The 17962-nt window shown below is 46.0% G+C and overlaps 2 protein-coding genes across 10 annotated transcripts in view; one reads left to right on the top strand and one right to left on the bottom strand.

Annotated features, from left to right (window-relative positions):
- The window catches only part of RBMS2 (RNA binding motif single stranded interacting protein 2), a 78806-nt gene extending 73578 nt beyond the window's left edge, over positions 1 to 5228 (bottom strand). For 3 of the 5 annotated variants that reach the window (XM_055578172.1, XM_055578162.1, XM_055578188.1), the window contains exon 1: positions 4845 to 5123. Coding sequence is in view for 2 of the 5 variants with exons in the window: in XM_055578153.1 (XP_055434128.1) it covers positions 4969 to 5094 (126 nt within the window). In the remaining 3 variants the exon portion in view is untranslated. Of the gene's footprint in view, positions 1 to 4844 lie in introns of all 5 variants that reach the window. The other 2 variants (XM_055578153.1, XM_055578144.1) reach the window with 2 other exon arrangements.
- Positions 5229 to 5414: 186 nt separating this feature from the next.
- On the top strand, positions 5415 to 17580 carry GLS2 (glutaminase 2). 5 transcript variants are annotated; one of them, XM_055578087.1, is made up of 18 exons: positions 5416 to 5742; positions 9434 to 9533; positions 9959 to 10080; positions 10666 to 10795; positions 11326 to 11405; positions 11490 to 11653; positions 12177 to 12235; positions 13486 to 13518; positions 13802 to 13860; positions 14409 to 14475; positions 14602 to 14652; positions 14860 to 15036; positions 15709 to 15840; positions 15955 to 16047; positions 16239 to 16300; positions 16816 to 16892; positions 17187 to 17250; positions 17413 to 17580. In XM_055578087.1, the coding sequence occupies exons 1-18, from the start codon at positions 5558 to 5560 to the stop codon at positions 17567 to 17569; spliced, it is 1812 nt and encodes a 603-aa protein (XP_055434062.1). In that variant the 5' UTR covers positions 5416 to 5557; the 3' UTR covers positions 17570 to 17580. The 5 variants fall into 5 exon arrangements, with proteins under 5 accessions (XP_055434064.1, XP_055434062.1, XP_055434075.1 ...); XM_055578100.1 differs by lacking the exon at positions 5416 to 5742 and adding an exon at positions 5847 to 5987; XM_055578111.1 differs by lacking the exon at positions 5416 to 5742 and adding an exon at positions 6189 to 6220.
- The last annotated feature ends 382 nt before the right edge of the window (positions 17581 to 17962 follow it).

Raw genomic sequence — 17962 nt, 5'->3', positions numbered from 1 at the left:
ATGCACATTTGCTAGTATTAAACCATTCTAGCATTCCTGGGATAAAAATTTCTTGATTACAAAAATGTATGATTTTTGCATCTATGTCTTTAAAAGTAGTTTTCCTAAACTGTTCTTGTCTGGTTTGGGTTTTAAAGTATATGGTAATTTAACAAAGCAGGTTGTAAAGTTTTTCTTCCTTTTCTCTTTTGTGGAACAAAGCAAATTAAGATTGGGATTATCTGTCCTCTGAAAGTTTCACAGCACTCCCACATAAACTGTCTATATATTTTTTCTGTATAAAATGTTTAAACTACAAACTTCTCATCTCAACATGCTCTTAGATATTTCCCAACACTCCAGAAGATTCTAGTTAGTGCCTTCCCTTAGCTCTACAATAGCTGTTCTAAGTACTTATCAGTCAAGCTTTCTACCTCACTTCTTCCTATAATCTCAGCATATAATATTCACCTCCTATCTGCAACCTTTTCATCTCTACTGCCTTTCCTCCTCCGCATACTGAGATGATAGTTTTCTTAAAAAGACAAAACAAAAACAAATATTCAAAACAAACAAAAGCCCCTTCCCTGAACTGTACATTCTTCTCTAGCTATTCTTATTCTTATTTTCCCCACAGTTAAGAGCTAGCTACATTTGCTAAGTGTCCTCATCTCTCATGAGAAAACATTCTTCCCTTTCTTTTTTTTTTTTTTTTTTACTATATTTTAAATTATGCTCGATTTGGGAAACCAGCAGTGGGTTCTAGAAAAACAAAACACAATCAGATTTGCATTTCTCAAAGGTCACTTGTGGCTATGCTGTAAAGAACAGATTGGAAGTGAGTGAAACTGATGGGAGGGAGACCTAAATTAAGAAACTTGAATAGTGGCAATGGGAATGGGGAGAAGTAACAGTTTTGAGACCTATTATGGAGAAGGAAATGGCAACCCACTCCAGTATTCTTGCCTGGAGAATTTCACAGACAGAGGAGCCTGCCAGGCTACTTAGTCCACGAGGTCACAAAGAGTCCAACATGACTAAGCGACTAACAAATACACACACACAGAGGATCTGAAGGATGAGGAAATCAAAGATTACATATTTATTGATGAATAATGATAAGTCATTGGGTAGAAGATACAAATGGAGCAATCTGACTACATAAAGATTAAAAATTCCCATATGGCAAACTACAAATGGAAAACCAAAAGTCAAATGATTTGGGAGGTAGAGGGATGTATGGAACTCATTTCACAAAAGGCTAAACACCAAAACTCTAATAATCAACAAAAACATGGAAAAACATGTAATTCATAAAAAAGGAAACACAAAATGCTCTTAAACACATAGAAAGATGCTCAACCTCATTTGTAATTTTTAAAAAGTAAAATAAAAACAACACTGAGATACCATTTTACACCTATTAGAAAGAAACATTTTTTTTTAAGTGATAATGAACTGAAGTAAAAGTGGAAAAACAAGTACTCTCCTGATTACTGGTGAGACTGTGTTACCAATATGGAAGGCAACAGGGCAACATCTATGAAAACTGCAAATGTACATGCCTTTTGACTCAGCAATTCTACCTCTAGGATTTAACTCAGTTATATTTGCAAACCTGCAAAATAAAAAGGTATTCATTCATATTCACTGCAGCATTGTAATAGCTACTGCTGCTGCTGCTGCTAAATCGCTTCAGTCGTGTCTGACTCTGTGCAACCCCATAGACGGAAGCCCACCAGGCTCCCCCGTCCCTGGGATTCTCCAGGCAAGACCACTGGAGTCAGTTGCCATTTCCTTCTCCAATGCAGGAAAGTGAAAAGTGAAAGTGAAGTCGCTCAGTAGCATCCGACTCTTAGCGACCCCATGGACTGCAGCCTACCAGGCTTCGCCATCCATGGGATTTTCCAGGCAAGAGAACTAGAGTGGGGTGCCATTGCCTTCTCCGTGTAATAGCTAAGGTAACCATAAAACATACTGTTTTGTCCAAATCAGGACCCTTTAAAAAAAATGAGGGCACTGTTACTATTTAAACTGGGACAACTAGCATAGATGGGACTGTCCCAAACAAACCAGGAAATGAAGTCCTTCTAATAATAATAGAAAAGGGAAAATACAAAAATTCACCAATAAGGGATTTTCAAAATAATAATGATATATCTAGACAATGGAATACTACATAGCCATAAAAGAGAGCACAGTATATACTGAATTGGAAGGTTCTCCAAGATGTACAGTAAAAAAGATACATAATCATTTTTAATTCATTCCATGAATATGTCAGAGTTCCCAGTACTTGTATTTTATCCAGTAAAAGACAATATTATCTGTTACAAATGGAGAAACTAAGTCAGGAAGGGATGTACACCAATAGCAACATTAGCAGCCATGAAATTAAAAGATGTTTGCTACTTGGAAGAAACGCTATGACCAACCTAGACAGCATATTAAAAAGCAGAGAAATTACTTTGCCAACAAAGGTCCATCCAGTCAAAGCTATGGTTCTTCCAGTAGTCATGTATGGATGTGAGAGTTGGACTATAAAGAAAGTTGAGTACCGAAGAACTGATGCTTTTTAACTGTCGTGTTGGAGAAGACCCTTGGGAGTCCCCTGGACTGCAAGGAGATCAAACCAGTCAATCCTAAAGGAAATCAGTCCTGAATATTCATTGGAAGGACTGATGTGGAAGCTGAAACTCCAATCCTTGGTCACCTCATGCAAAGAACTGACTCATTGGAAAAGACCCTGATGCTGGGAAAAATTGAAGCGGGAGGAGAAGGGGACGACAGAGGATGAGATGGTTGGATGGCATCACCAACTGGATGGACATGAATTTGAGTAAGCTCCAGGAGTTGGTGATGGACAGGGAAGACTTGGGTGCTGCAGTCCATGGGGTCGCAAAGAGTCAGACACAACTGAGCGACTGAACTGAACACAACATTAGCAAAACAAACACTAATGAAAAAATAACTTATATGAAATAATCTTTCACTTGGACTGAGATTCTAACTACAGTCTAAGAGTAGAACAAATGAGAGTCTCTAAATCATAACAAATAAACATCCTCCAAACATAAGCATCAAGTTTCTAATTTTGTACCACAGAAGATACAGCTTTTCTGATTTTAAAAACTCGAAATCCTCCTCCATATACCACAAAACTTTAGCACAACCAGGGACTGACCTAAAAATCTACTATTAGAGATAGCTGAAAGAGTTTTCCTTCACTTGTGAAAAGTCAGATCTAGATGGCCATGTCACAGTTGGCGAGTACTTCTGCAAAGATTCAACTAGACAGGACCTTTTCCAAGCAGAAACAGAAAAAGAACTTGACACTGCTAAACTCTAACCACCTAGGATGACAAACTTGTATCTTCTTAAATGCTGTGGGCTTCTCAAGTCACCGGTCATCCTCATGCAAAAGCAGCTATGTTATAATGGAAGAATCAGTCCAAAAGTCAAAGAACTCTATGCAGAGTCCAAAGTCTCTATGAAAAGAACCTCCCCTTCTACCCATAGATTTTTTCATTGCCCAACCAGTTCCCACTATCTGAGAGAACTGGGGAAAAAGAGAGTGAGGAACTTATTACTGATTATAATTAAAGCTAATTCAAAAGAGCAGGGGCTAGGAAATAAAAAGCAAATACCTTCTGGGTAATGCTTAGAAATGCCCTGATACATGTCATCTGTTTCTTGACAGCTCAAAAAGCTTCAGAGAAATAACATTCCTGTGAAATAAGGATACGATTAGCCTACTACATTTGGAAAAATCAATGCTGGCTCAAGTTTACACTAAGTATTAAGTCCCAAAACTTTCTTAAAGAATCAATAGGCAACACTGTAAAGCAATTATCCTCCAATTAAAAATAATAATAAAAAAAGAAGTAATGGGCAAATCCATTAATAAGGCAGCCAGGGTATGCTGGAGTCCCTGAATTAGGGTCCTACCTACAGGAGAAGGGATAGGGTAGTTAAGGAATGACTACAGCAGAGAAAAACAAACCAAAACAAAAGAAAGGTCACTCTACTTGGTTTTACACTAAATAACATTCCAACCTTAACCAAGCCAAAGGAGAACTGCCTTTCCACAGAACATACCAGTGTATGGTTTTGATATTTCTTTTCCCACAGTTATCCTTGTTGCTCATTTTAATCCAAAAATAAAAAGGAAAGCTAGTGACATTCTGTGATACAGTAAGCCTCTAGCCAACTCTTAGTATTGTATCATACCGTCCCCACACAAATCTTCCTTCAGGAAAGAGGTCATTTCCTGGGATAATTCAATGGTTAATTTTGGTAAGGGCTGCACGGTGGAGAGGGCCTTGAGGTCAGAGACTGGAACCTATTAGAGGGGTTATCTGAGTCAAAGAAAATCTTAATTTCTGAGTCTTAGTTTCCTCATCTTCAAAATGGGACTAGTAACAGCTATTCTTTAGGTCTCTGGTAAGAAGGAGGGAGACTATATAAAGCGGTTGACACACCATAAGAGTTATTATTTCCATGAGCTTCTACTAAATGCTGTGAAGATACAGGCGAATGCTCTTCTTGTTGCAAATGATAAAATTTCTGAATGTGCTTAGTTTTCAAAATCCTTTTTGTACATCTTTTCTAACCGTGAGGAATACAGAGGCAAGCAATTAAAAAATAAGATAAAATTTCAGGAGCACCTAACGGTTTATAAAATGTTTAAGGGCTCAGAATTAAGGACACCTAAGTCTTAAACGGCCACTAAGAAGTAGAAATAAAACGAAAACCCAGGCACCCTTGCAACCTAGGGTGATCTTTCCTCCGCCCACAGATCTCACTTAAGTGCTGCAGGCTGTTTCCAGCCGGGGTAATTTCCGGCCGTCTGACTCCTCACTCACCAACACCACGTGCTGGAGACTCGGCGTTCCGCCTCGATGCCATACTACGAGGGAGGGTACTGAGGGCTGGTTCTGGCTTTCGAATGTCGAAGGTCACGTAAGAGGCCTCTTGAACATGGCTCACTCTTATCCGAGTGAAAAGGGTTACCGCTCTCCCCTCTCTCCGAGACTTCCATCGTTCTGACCGCCAACGCGTCCTTGGCCCTCGCCACTGCCCCCACTTCAGCTTTCCCGCCCTCAGCGCCTTCATGTACCGCTAGCCGCAGTGGGGCAGAGCGCAGAGGAATCGGCCCGCTTTTATGGACGGCCCACCGCCTTGCTTTCATTGGGTAGCCTCATCTTATCTCCGCCCCCCATTTTTTTTTTTAAACTTTCTCAATGATTGGACCTGGGCGTTGTCCATCCCAACTCTCAAGCACCGCCCCCTTCTCACCAGCTGCTAGACCCCCCGCCCCCCACCCCCAGCCTCTGCTCCATCGCGTGCGCGCCTCCGCGATGCCCTGTCTAGGGGGAATTGGGTACACCTGGCAGTGTCCCGAGCCTTGTAGAGACCGGCCCCTCCTCCTGCACCAACCCCACCCACCGGGCCTCTCCTCTCCACTGCACCCCATCACTGAGCTCTCCCCACCTGGTCCGCGATTCTTCCGGCCCTCCCTCCAACCACCTCTCAGACGCCCTGGGCGCTCGGGCCGAGCGGGCGGCAAGCTGGGGGGATGCGCTCCTTCAAGGCTCTACAGAATTCGCTGAGCAGGGCTGGCAGTCACTGCCGGCGGGGAGGCTGGGGTCACCTGAGCCAGAAGAACCCTCTCCTTACCTGGGGCGTCCGGCACCACCTCAGTGAGGCCGCGGCGCAGGGCAAGGAGACGCCGCACAGCCACCAGACGCAGCATCAGGATCAGTAAGACTCGCGGGACAGGGGCAAGGGACAGTCTCGCTCCCACTCCCACTGCGGTTCCCGCTAGCTTCCGAGTCGTATTCCCTCAGGAACGCATCCCATCTTCCTTCTCCTCTCCTAGCTTATTGTCCTGCGATGCCTTTTCCTTTAGATTTGGGGCTTTGGGTACGCCACGCTCGGGCGGTAAAGTGCCGTCCGCCCGGGAGGGCTTTTGGGCAGGTCGGTGCTCGGGATGGTGCTTATCCAAGGTGCGTACTTAATTGGGAACGCTGGTGGGCGCGGAGTGTTGCTTGGTGCACGTGTCTGAGTGCAGGGCAGTGTGAGCACTGCCCATCCTCACCCTCCTTTTCTCCCTGATCCTCGTGTGTATTTTCGAGGATGCGTGGGTGTGGAACAGCCTGCCTCGTGTCCTGGTGTACTTGGATCTGTGTGTGACCTGTCTGTGTTTCGGCATGTAATGTGTGATGTTCGAGTGTTATCGGTACGCAGATACGTGCGTATGTCATCTGCGTATGTGTTGTGTGTGTAATCAGGACTCCCTAATCTAGAATAAGGGTGGTTCTTCTATTGGTTTTTGAAGGAGGAAAATCTATAATGGAGGGGAAGATCATAAGACGCAGATCTCCCAAACCAGAACCAGTGAAGAGCCATTAAACGTGCTGCGCAGGCGGCTCCCTGATTTAAGGTGTTTTCTTCCTTTGGTCTCAATCAGCCTTAGAGGCTGAACCTCTCTCCCCCACCACCCAGGAACACTTGGTGGGTGAGCCTCTTGTCTTCCACACGCAGAAACAGACTGAGCAGGAAATTTTGTCGTCCCCAGAAGCCAACACAGACACTATGCAGGTAGCCCCTGCTCTTTTATAGCAAGAATAAGAAATGAACCAACTCCCCTGTCATTGACATCTATTGAGGACAATCAGAAAGACATGCACACTATAATTAAAATAACCAGACAGACCACTCTGTCCTCTACCTCTCCACCACCGGATTTCCAATCTCCAGGCCAGAATACTGGAGTGGGTAGCCATTCCCTTCTCCATGGGGTCTTCCCAACCCAGAGATCGAACTCAGGTCTCCCACATTGCAGGCAGATTCTTTACCATCTGATCCACCCAGGAAGCCCCCTGTCCTGGCCAGGTAACATTCAATAAGCTTTATCTATTTATCCTTGATGGCTCAGTTGTAAAGAATCCACCTGCCAATGCAGGAGATTCCGATTCTGTCCCTGGGTGGGGAAGATCCACTGGAGAAGGAAATGCAACCCACTGTTGCCTGGGAAATTCCATGGACAGAGGAGCCTAGCGGACTACAGTCCATGGAGTCGAAAGAGAGTCAGACAAGAGTTAGCAACTAAACAATTTATTATTGGTAAGAATTGTTACTGTGCTATACATCAGCCTCTTTTCAAGGAGACACAGAATGTTTAAAGAATAAACCTTCTGTCTCCCAGTCTACTTTCCATCCAAACTTTTCCCAAATAATCACCTTGAGAGAAATAGTGGTGGGATAGAGAAAAGGTTTAATCTCTCTCACCCTCACATCTTCTGTGGGATGGGGAGCAAGAGACATCCCTGGTTCCTGTACACACACACCTCCTTCCTTATCCTGTGGCTCAGGTAATAGAAGTGGTGTGTGTATGTGTGTGTGTGTGTGTGTGTTTAACTGGAGTATTTGATTTACAGTTGGAAGTGTTCTTAGGAAACTTGATCCTCCTACCTGTTGCTGCCTGTGCTCCCAGAGACTTCTTGGTTAAAGGCCTTGGACTGATACTCCTTTGGGCAGGAGTTGAGGGCATGGAGGGGGATGGGCTCTGGGAATGTGGCACCATCCATGAGGGGAAAGTGTTCTTGGTGAAGGAGGGTAGCAAAGAGAAAAAGCCCTTTAATTCAGGTTATTGTTTTGTTTTTTAACATTTAGCTTTATTTCTAATTATTAAAGAAAAACAAGGTAAATAGAGTATCAAGGAAAAAATTAAGGTCCCAATATTAGAGGCAACCATGTATCTGTATTCAATATAAATCCATGATTTATATCCACATATATACTATATGCTATATATGGATATATAAAAATTTAACAAAAGTAGGATATTTCTATTCTTTGATAGCCTATCTTTTCCATTTATAAACAGCTTTTAATATGATTTAATGTGTACATGCATGATATTGTCCTTTTAATGGCTGCTGTTTTGCCATTGTAAGATTCCATTATATTGAGATATCCTAATTTATTTAACCAATCTTCAGTTTGGTTACTACATATTCTTATGCAGTTGTTCAATTGTGTCTTAGAGTAAATTCTTAGGAAATTTTTCTCCGCAGAGACATCTGTCATTGATATCTTGTACAACCTTCTGGAGATATTTTATGCAAATATCAACAATTATATGTTGATATCTGTGGTAGGGGAACTAAGATCCCAATGCTGCCTGGCCCAGCCCTACCTCCAAAAAAAACCAAGAAGACACGACAGTAGAGCAGGGAAGACTGTTTTTTGTCAATAAGGTGGTATGTTGTGTCATACCAGCAGCATAAGCAAAATCTAGGAGTTTGGGGAAGCCTTTACAGAGTTAATAACATTTGATATGGACTTTGTAGGATGAGCAGAACTGTACAGGTGAAGGAGGAAAAGGTCTTTCCATGCAGAAGTTTCAGTATACACAACAAAGGCCAGGAAGCCTGACAGTGCCTTAGCCCATTTGGGGAGCCACCTATTTATTACCTGTACCGTACTATAGTACCGTAGTATAAACAGTGTTCTTCAGCTTGCTTCTCTTATTTACTTCTTTTATTTACTCCTGGCATAACTGGAGTGTGAGGGCATGGTAGAAAGTAGGAAAGGAATGTTGGCAGATTTTAAAGAGCGTTTAATGCCATACCAAGAAATAGAACTTATTTTGTAGGTACTAGGGAGCTATCAAAGGTCTGATTAGAGAAATGATATTTGAGTTTTAGAAAGATAACTGTCACATTGTGAACAATGGATTGCAAGTCAAGAGAATGTGTAATCAACAAACAAGGAGCCACTGAGCATCTACTTTGTGAAAGATAGTTTTTCATGGAATGTCGTTGAAATTAAACCTCACATTACCCATGTGAAGCAGATATTAAACCCTTATTTTAGAGATGAGGAAGCAGGTTCAGCTGTATTAAGTAACTTGACTTACTATCCATATTAAGATCACACAGCTATTATGGGGCAAACCCTGTACTTTCTACTACCCCATTCCAGCAGAGGGGGAGAGAAGAAAAGCACATGGATTTGATAGATTCATCCACGTTTGGTTATGGGTGTAAGGTGAGGGGATTGTCCAAATGATTCCATGTTTCCAGCTTGGCTTGTGGGTAAGTGGTAACACTATCAATCCAAATGGGAACCACAAGAGGAGGAGCAGAGGGAGGGAGGCAGGCAAGATGACCTCAGACTTGGACATGCTGAGTTTGCAGTGCTATGGTACACCTAGAAATGCAGTTATTTGAGAGGCAACTAGAAACAAATGTCTGAAGTTTAGGAACAAAAGAAAGCTGGAGAACAGGACAGATATGAAGGTTAGAATTATAGGGATAGATCAGAAGGTTCGGGGAGGAGGTGTAGACCGAGGACACCTCCCTACTGATCAGCCTTGTTCTAACAGGAGGAGCAGGGAGCAGTTCTCAGGTTCCTGTCCTTCTCCCCTGTCTCTGCCTCCAAACAGTGACTCTTCAGAGAGTGGCATGCTGTCCCGTCTGGGTGACCTGCTCTTCTACACTATTGCTGAGGGACAGGAACGAATCCCTATCCACAAGTTCACTACTGTAAGTTCCTCTCCACCTGCTTGGGACACTAATCCCTTAGGATCTCTGGAAACTGGGAAAAGGAAGGTAGGATAGGTACAAGGCAGCTAACGGGCAGCTTCATTATGAGGATGAAAAACAGCTGACGATAGCAGATAGCCTAGGCTGTCCCAGAAGGGGTAATTCAACCCTCTGACTCTGCCTATCTTCCTGGTTTGGCACATGCATCCAAGGGGGTCAGAAACCAGCTGCCTTGATGAAAAAGGGCAAGGAAACCCATGTTAGCCTTCAAAATTGTTATACTGCATCCTTTCTTTGTCTGCAAACCCATTTGTTCCACCTGTTGTAGTAGCTGGGGTTGAGTTCATTGTGATCCACTGGGGAAAATGATTAGGATTGGATTATTGTCCTTGTAGTTGACCTTACCAGGCTTCTTTCCCCGGAAGGCGCTGAAGGCCACCGGACTGCAGACGTCAGATCCCCGGCTCCGGGACTGCATGAGCCAGATGCGCCGCATGGTTCAAGAGTCCAACAGTGGTGGCCTCTTGGACCGAGATCTTTTCCGAAAGTGAGGGCCCGGGAAACAAGGGCACCCCCTCTCAAAACTGTTCTGGGGACACAGACTTTAACAGCCAGGAGGGATCCTAGGGATTCAAGTCAACCCCTCACTTAATTTTATTATTTACTGGTTACACAAGCAACACGTGAATATGCCTATACTTATTATAAAAATTCAAACAACAGAGAAATACATGTTCTCTTTTCCCTCTCTCCCCGATCCCAGTCCCTTTTTCCAGAAGTGAACAGATTACCTAGTAAGTATCTTCTAGGTAATGTCCATATACATATGTAAACATATGTAAACATTTAAGATTTAAAATATAAAACCTACTATACAGATTATTCAGGTTTTTTTTCCTCCTATCCCAGGACACTATGTCTTGGAATATCTTTCCATATCATTACAACCCTTCATTTTAGAGGCATAGAAACAAGACCCAGAAAAATCCAGCGATAGACCCAAGGTTACATACACAGCTGTTGGTCCCAAACCCAACGACCACTCACACTTTTTATTCCCAACCCCCATGCCTCCACATGAGTCACAGCTGTGTCTCTCCAACCCTCTAACCCAATTGTGTCCGGGATCCAGGTGTGTGAGCAGCAACATTGTGCTACTGACTCAGGCCTTCCGAAAGAAGTTTGTTATTCCTGATTTTGAGGAGTTCACGAGCCACGTGGACCGCATCTTTGAGGATGCCAAAGAGCTCACTGGAGGCAAGGTGAGGGCCAGGGGATGGAGGGGCAAGGGCTCTGGGCCAGGTATACCTTGCTTCTCGGAGATTTCCTGGCGCTGGAAATCCAATTGACGAGAGATGGGAAGCAGAACCTCTAATGTGGGGGACAAGGGCTTTATGTATTTTTACCTGTGATTTCTAGAGCAAGTGAGGGAATCTGATGTTTTTATGGAGACAACTGATGTAAGGATTCAATAGAACTTTGAAAGAGACTATAGGGTTATTGAGCCTAAGGAGAGAAAGGAAAGCTAACCCAGTATTCTCTTTGTATTAATACCTTCTATGCACTTTACTGCTATCTCTATAGGAGTGGGTCTGCAGAAGGGTAAGGCCTAGGACTTAAGGCTTCAGTGTCTCTAGGAACATCAAGCAGGAGGGAACCCTGTTGTCCTGCACAAGTCAGAATTTTAGCTTTTATCTAAAAGATTCTCCTGATCCTGAACCTCAGCTCTGTCCCCCCTCTCCATGTCCATTTCTCCATTCTGTCTCTGTTTTCTCTACCCACTCCTACGCAGGTGGCAGCCTACATCCCTCAGCTGGCCAAGTCAAATCCAGACCTGTGGGGCGTCTCGCTGTGCACTGTGGATGGTCAACGGTGAGATGCTGGGTGAGGAAGGGAAGGCAGGGCACAGGTGCAGAGCATAGTCCAACCCCTTTCATGGCCCCCGTTTGCCTCCAGGCACTCCGTGGGCCACACAAAGATCCCCTTCTGCCTGCAGTCCTGCGTGAAGCCCCTCACATATGCCATCTCCATAAGCACCCTAGGCACGGACTACGTGCACAAGTTCGTGGGCAAGGAACCCAGCGGCCTGCGCTACAACACGCTCTCCCTCAATGAGGAAGGTGAGCATTCCCTGGGCCCGGACCAGACTCACAGATGTCCCCTTCTTATCCCACCCCTCTCCCAAGGGTATGTGTTTCTTTGCCCTTTTTTTTTTTTTAATCTTTGACTGCACTAGGTCCTCATTGCTGTACAGACTTTCCCTAGCTGTGGCGAGTGGGGCTACTATCTAGTTGCGGAGCACTGTCTTCTCATTGCAGTGGCTTCCCTTGTGGAGCACAGGCTCTTGGGCACTCAGTCTTCAGTAGTAGCAGCACTCGGACTCAGTAATTGCAATGCACAGGCTTAGTTACCTTGTGACATGTGGAATCTTCCTGGACCAGGGATCAAAGCCATGTCCCCTGCATTAGCAGGGGGGATTCTTTACCACTGGACCACCAGGGAAGTCCTCTGCCCTTCCTGATCAGCTCTGTCACTCCATCCTCCCCAGCAAAGAAACCTTTCCCATCTACCCTGCAGAGTGGGCAGGCTGTAAAGGTTTTACTAAGTGGCTGATAAGACTCTGGGTGGTTTGTATTTCCCCAGGAATCCCCCATAACCCCATGGTCAATGCTGGTGCTATTGTCGTGAGCTCCCTGATCAAGGTCAGTGCTACCTAGGCTTCTGGAAGGTACTGCTTTCTAGCTCGCCTTGTTCTTCTATCCTTCATATCTGCCTGTCTCTCCAGGGATATTGGTGGGGCCTTGATTCCTTTGAGGGTGCCCATGAGGCAGTGAAGACACAGAAGGGACTCATAAATTATGCTGAGGACATTAGTAAAAGGAACTGTATCCCTGCCCCCACCCACAAGTCTGGAGCCCAGAGCTTCCTGGCCCAGAGAGAAGACAGCAGGTCCTGACCCCAGCCTAGAACCAAGGGCCAAATGCCAGACACAAGGGGAGGACAGCTCTATTAGGTACTGATTGGCCACTTCTGGGTGAGGGACACATGGAAACAAGGGTGAATGGCCAGACCAGGGCAGCTATTCACGTCACCCAGAGCTGTGAGTTGGCCTTGAGCAAGGAAGTCAGGCCAGCCTGTCAGCTGTAGGTCTCCCAGGGCTTGAGCAAGAACCTGAGAGCAGTGTGGGCAGCAACAATCCAGAGCCAATCACAGCCCCTCCTGAGGAAGGTGGTGTTAGGACTCAGGTGTCAGAGTTCCTGCAGTGTTGACACTATAGTTGACACGGACAGGAAGCAATTGGAGGTTTGGGAGGGACCAGGCTCTCCCCTTGCTCTGGGATCACTCTGTCTACAACCCTGTATCTGGGACCTGCCTCATTCCATTCCCATCTAAACAGGCCCTACTGACGTGACCCTCAGCTAAAATCTTTAACTTTACTTCAACTATCAATATAGTTTATATAGTTGAGCATTACAGTGTATACAACACACACCCTCCTCCCATTCCCATCACTCACTCCAGTCTTGAGATGGCTGTGGGCGTCAGGAATAGCACAGAGTAAGGCTCCAGCAGGGGAATAAGCAATGAGGATGGGGAGCAGGAATAGGGGCGGGGCTTGGGGACAGGACTGGAACCAGGAACACGAAAGTGGGAGTGGGGGATGAGGATTGGCATTGAGGATGGCGATGGGAGTGAAACCCAGGGATGGGTGAGGCTCACAGATGGGGTGAAATTATCTGTACTCATTACTTGATCATAAACTCTAAATGGTTTTTAAGATCACTACATAGGCATGGATACAAAAAGTCTCAAAAAAAAAAAGTCATTGTAAAATGCAACACATGCCCAGTAGCAAAACCAATCTAACAGTCTGTCTCCACTAGGTCCTTCTGGCCCTCCCTGTCAGCCTCCTAGGCTTAGAATACTGACAGCTCTTTTTGTTGCCTTGCAGATGGACTGTAACAAAGCAGAAAAGTTTGATTTTGTAAGTTCCCTCGCTGCTCAGCCCCTGGCTGCTTTTCTCTATGGCAAAGTGTCCATTCCAGCTGCCCCAGTGCCTGGCTTTAACCACACTTTGATGGTGCACCAACCCATACTAGAAGACTTATTTTCAGAAGTGTGGGGATCTGGTGTCAGGGAGGAAGACCTTCAGAAGTCCCTGCTGGGATAAGGACTGAGTGCAGAGGGTTAGGAGTGCAGAAGCCTGTGTGTGTTCACTAGGGGTCTTCACGCATGGGGTGCCTCCCATGCTTCCTTTTCTCTTCCAGGTCTTGCAATATCTGAACAAAATGGCTGGGAATGAATACATGGGTTTCAGCAATGCCACGTAAGGCCCTGTTCACAGGACTGGCTAAATGTGTGTTGGGGGGGGGGGGGTGTTTTGAGGGTGTGTACACACATGCTGAGGGGTGCTGTGGGGTGGGGGGGGGCTTGTTGAATCAAGAAGGAAGATAGAATGTTAGGAGGAAGGAATCCCTGGGGAACTTTGACCTACCAGGTTCCTCCCTGCCCCATCCTCCACATTTGTTTGCTTTGTAAAAGAATTTGTTCCATTTCTGTTTAGTACTTAACGTGAAAAACAGCATGAGAGTCTGCACCTGGGCCCTTTCTTGCCAAGCTTCGCGAAGCCAAAAACGTCATTTTCCTAGGCTAGATGACCACACCATTGGGTTTGGTTGTGTTTTTCACACTACCATAAAGCTGGGCCCAGTGCTGGCTGAGGTTCAGACATTTCCTCCAGTATCACTGGGAGAACTTATAAAAGGGCTGATTGACATGTGCGATCTAGTTTTCTGTCTGAGGGAAGGTATTTTTCCCCCTTCTCCTCACACCCATCTTTCCAATGTCAACTACTAAATTGGGTGTCTGCTTCAGATTCCAGTCAGAGAAGGAAACGGGGGATCGGAATTATGCCATCGGTTATTATCTAAAGGAAAAGAAGGTAACCGGGAGAGGTGGTAGAGAAAGTCCCTGGGAATTCTGCGGCTGGTGTAAGGGCAGAGGGGGTTGGGGACTTCTGGCAGTGCGACAGGGACTGCTGATGGCTCTCTCCTCTTCTTCCTTGCAGTGCTTTCCTAAAGGGGTGGACATGATGGCTGCCCTTGATCTCTACTTCCAGGTAAGCAAACGCCGCCATTCAGGGTCAAGGGTATAACAGACTGCCTTCCTTCCTGTGACCCACAAGATGGTCACCAGGGGTCCCAGGGTCCTTCAGAGACACCAGGGCAATTTGTTGAAGGGTCAAGGTGTCAAGAATATTGCTCTACACCTCAGAGCACAGCATTCAGGTCCACTCCGCACCCTCACCTCTGCCTCGTCTCCACAGCTGTGCTCTGTGGAGGTGACCTGTGAATCGGGCAGTGTCATGGCAGCCACCCTGGCCAACGGTGGGATCTGTCCCATCACTGGAGAGAGCGTGCTGAGCGCGGAAGCCGTGCGCAACACCCTCAGCCTCATGCACTCCTGCGGCATGTACGACTTCTCGGGCCAGTTTGCCTTCCATGTGAGTGCATCTGGCCCTGCCATCCATTCATCACGAGCCCAGAGCCAAGAAGAGAGGACACTGAGTCTCTGAAGGTGGAGAGGTGGACGTGTGTTCCTGCCTCTCACTCACTAACCTCCAGCCGGGCAATTTAGACCAAGAATCCTTAGGGGAGTTTGCCAAACACAGCAAGCCCCTCAAACACATAAACGCAGGAGGGTACAATTTCTGAACCACTCTGCTGCTGCCCTTCACACGGCTGGAGACTCTTCAGGTCTCATACAGGCGGTCACTTCCAGAGAGGCTTTTCTGACCACCCACTTCTCCACTGAGTACCTCCCTCCCTCCCTCCCTCTCACTTCATCCTCAATCACAGCACTCTGCTCTTTTTCTAGTGTGTTATCCTAAGTTGATTATTTTTGTCTTTGTCTACCTCCTACCACCTGAATGTAAATTAACTGACCGACTTTGCCCTAGCTCTAGGATCAGCGTCAGGCACAGAGTAGATAGGTTCCTTACCGAAGCCACAAATTTAAAAGAGAGCAGGGGAGGAAAGGAATAAGAAAAGCTAATTAACAAGCCAACAGTTTGAGATGGGCGTGGCCTTGCCCATGCAGTCATTTGGGATTGGCTAACTTGTTAACTGAGTTGGGGCATCTCTGGCTCATCCTCAGTTCCAACTTTGTCCCCAAGGTGGGCCTGCCAGCCAAATCAGCTGTGTCAGGAGCCATCCTCCTGGTGGTACCCAACATCATGGGGATGATGTGTCTATCACCTCCACTGGACAAGCTGGGGAACAGCTATAGAGGGGTCAACTTCTGCCAAGTAAGTTACTTTGCATATAGTACTTCGTATTTTTGAATGAGAAAATAAAAGCAATTTCAAGCTCCTACTAAGTGCAGGGAGGAAGTAAGCAATCTCTTTGCCTTACAATTCTAGAGGTTGGTGTCTCTCTTCAATTTCCACAACTATGATAACCTGAGGCACTGTGCTCGGAAATTAGACCCACGGCGTGAAGGGGGAGAAGTCCGGGTAAGGAGAACCCCTGGGGCGAGGGGACTCATAAGACTATTTCAGAAAAGAACATTACTTAACACTTCAGTAAAACCCTAGGCTAAGTTAACCCCTAAGGCTAACCCATGAGGGAGGGGGACAGGGAAGAGCTGGGCATGGGTGGGTTCAAAGTCACAGTTCATCTCAGGCGGGTCTGATTTGTTTTCCAGAACAAGACTGTGGTGAACCTCTTATTTGCTGCCTCTAGTGGAGATGTCTCAGCTCTTCGAAGGTACTTCTACTCTGACCAAATAAACACAATGAAATACTCTTAGTCAGAGATCTCATTAGCCGTCAACATAGCCAAATAGTTAAGTGCTTCAGCCTTACAGTCAGACTGAATGGTCAGAGACTGTATTTAAATGAGTTTTTTTCTTTAAAGTACAGTGACTGCCATGTGGTAAGAACTTAATTAATGGTAGCCACTGTTGTGATCTGGGTGTTAAAAGCAGAGTCCTAGGAGGTCGGTAAGGACCGTGCCTCAAATGGACTACCAACATCAATGAATCTGTACCGGGCACCTACTACAAGTAGGCAGTGATGTTCCTGGAACCATCACACTCCCCCCGACACAGGAGTTGACAGCTTCATCAGATAGAGAACACAGACTGTACAGAGTCCGCAGATCTCGTCATAAGCTCTGTCTTGCTTTTTCTGGAACTCATCCAGTCTGACCCCACTTCAGAAAGGCTACCAGTGACTCTAGGCTGATCTGGGCAACTCCAGCTACTTTCTACTCCCCTTTAGGTTTGCCTTGTCAGCTATGGACATGGAACAGAAAGACTATGACTCCCGCACCGCCCTGCACGTTGCTGCTGCTGAAGGTATCTGAAGGTTAAAAATAAAGAGGGGAGGCAGATCCCAAGACCTTTCTTTTCTACCAAGAGTGCCCCCCATTATGTGTGCCCTCAAGGTTACAGAGGCAACAACTAGTTTTTGTCTGGATGGCCTTCAGTGCTCAGGCTATTAACTGGGTGCTGCAGGGAGCAAAACTGGGAAGAAGCCTCCGCCCCCTCCCCTTTTAGTTCAGACTCCAGCTGCCAAGTGTCTGTACTCATGTTAACACCACAAGCCTTAGAATCTGTACCCTCTCATTTTCCTTGTGCCCATGTTCCTAGGACACATTGAAGTTGTTAAATTCCTGATTGAGGCCTGCAAAGTGAATCCTTTTGTCAAGGACAGGTGAGTAGGATTAAGCTCAAGTGGGGGGGCGGGGGGCGGGGGGGGGGACAGAAAATAGGCAGCAATCTCTCTACTTCTGCGCTCCAGCCACCAGGTAGGTGTATAACCAGGGCACTCTTGATGTCTTCTTTGCCTGCTCATGGTCTCTGTTGCTCCTCTCAGGTGGGGCAACATCCCCCTGGATGATGCTGTGCAGTTCAACCACCTGGAGGTGGTGAAACTGCTCCAAGACTACCAGGACTCATACACACCATCTGAGACTTGGGCTGAAGCTGCAGCTGAGGCCCTGTCCAAAGAGAACTTAGAGAGCATGGTTTGAGCATGGGGCATGCATGGTCCCTGCCCAAGAAAAAGCACAAGCTGGCCACACACTTAACATATAACCACCAAACATGCTACGGAGGGCCGCACTGCTTCAGTGGGGACCAGGACTAAGGCCAGTGCTTTTTGTGAAAGAGTCAAAATACCCCATTCCCTTGGCAGAAAGAGTATAGAGAAGTGCCTTTGTGGACACCTGCAGTACAGCTATCTGCAAAGATTGTGGGCTTCTTAAAAGTACAGACTAACGGCTTAGCCCACTCCAGATCATCCCAGGTCTTCACGCAGGTCCCCTGTTCTCTCCGAAGAAGCCATTCTGAGAGACAGTCTGGTGGAGGGGCTCTAGCCACATCACACGTGTATATATACACAGAAGAGGGAGCTATGTACCAGG

This window comes from Bubalus kerabau, chromosome 1 (genome assembly GCF_029407905.1).
Source record: "Bubalus kerabau isolate K-KA32 ecotype Philippines breed swamp buffalo chromosome 1, PCC_UOA_SB_1v2, whole genome shotgun sequence".
NCBI classification, from domain to species: domain Eukaryota; kingdom Metazoa; phylum Chordata; class Mammalia; order Artiodactyla; family Bovidae; genus Bubalus; species Bubalus kerabau.
This window is presented reverse-complemented; position numbering and strand designations above follow the sequence as displayed.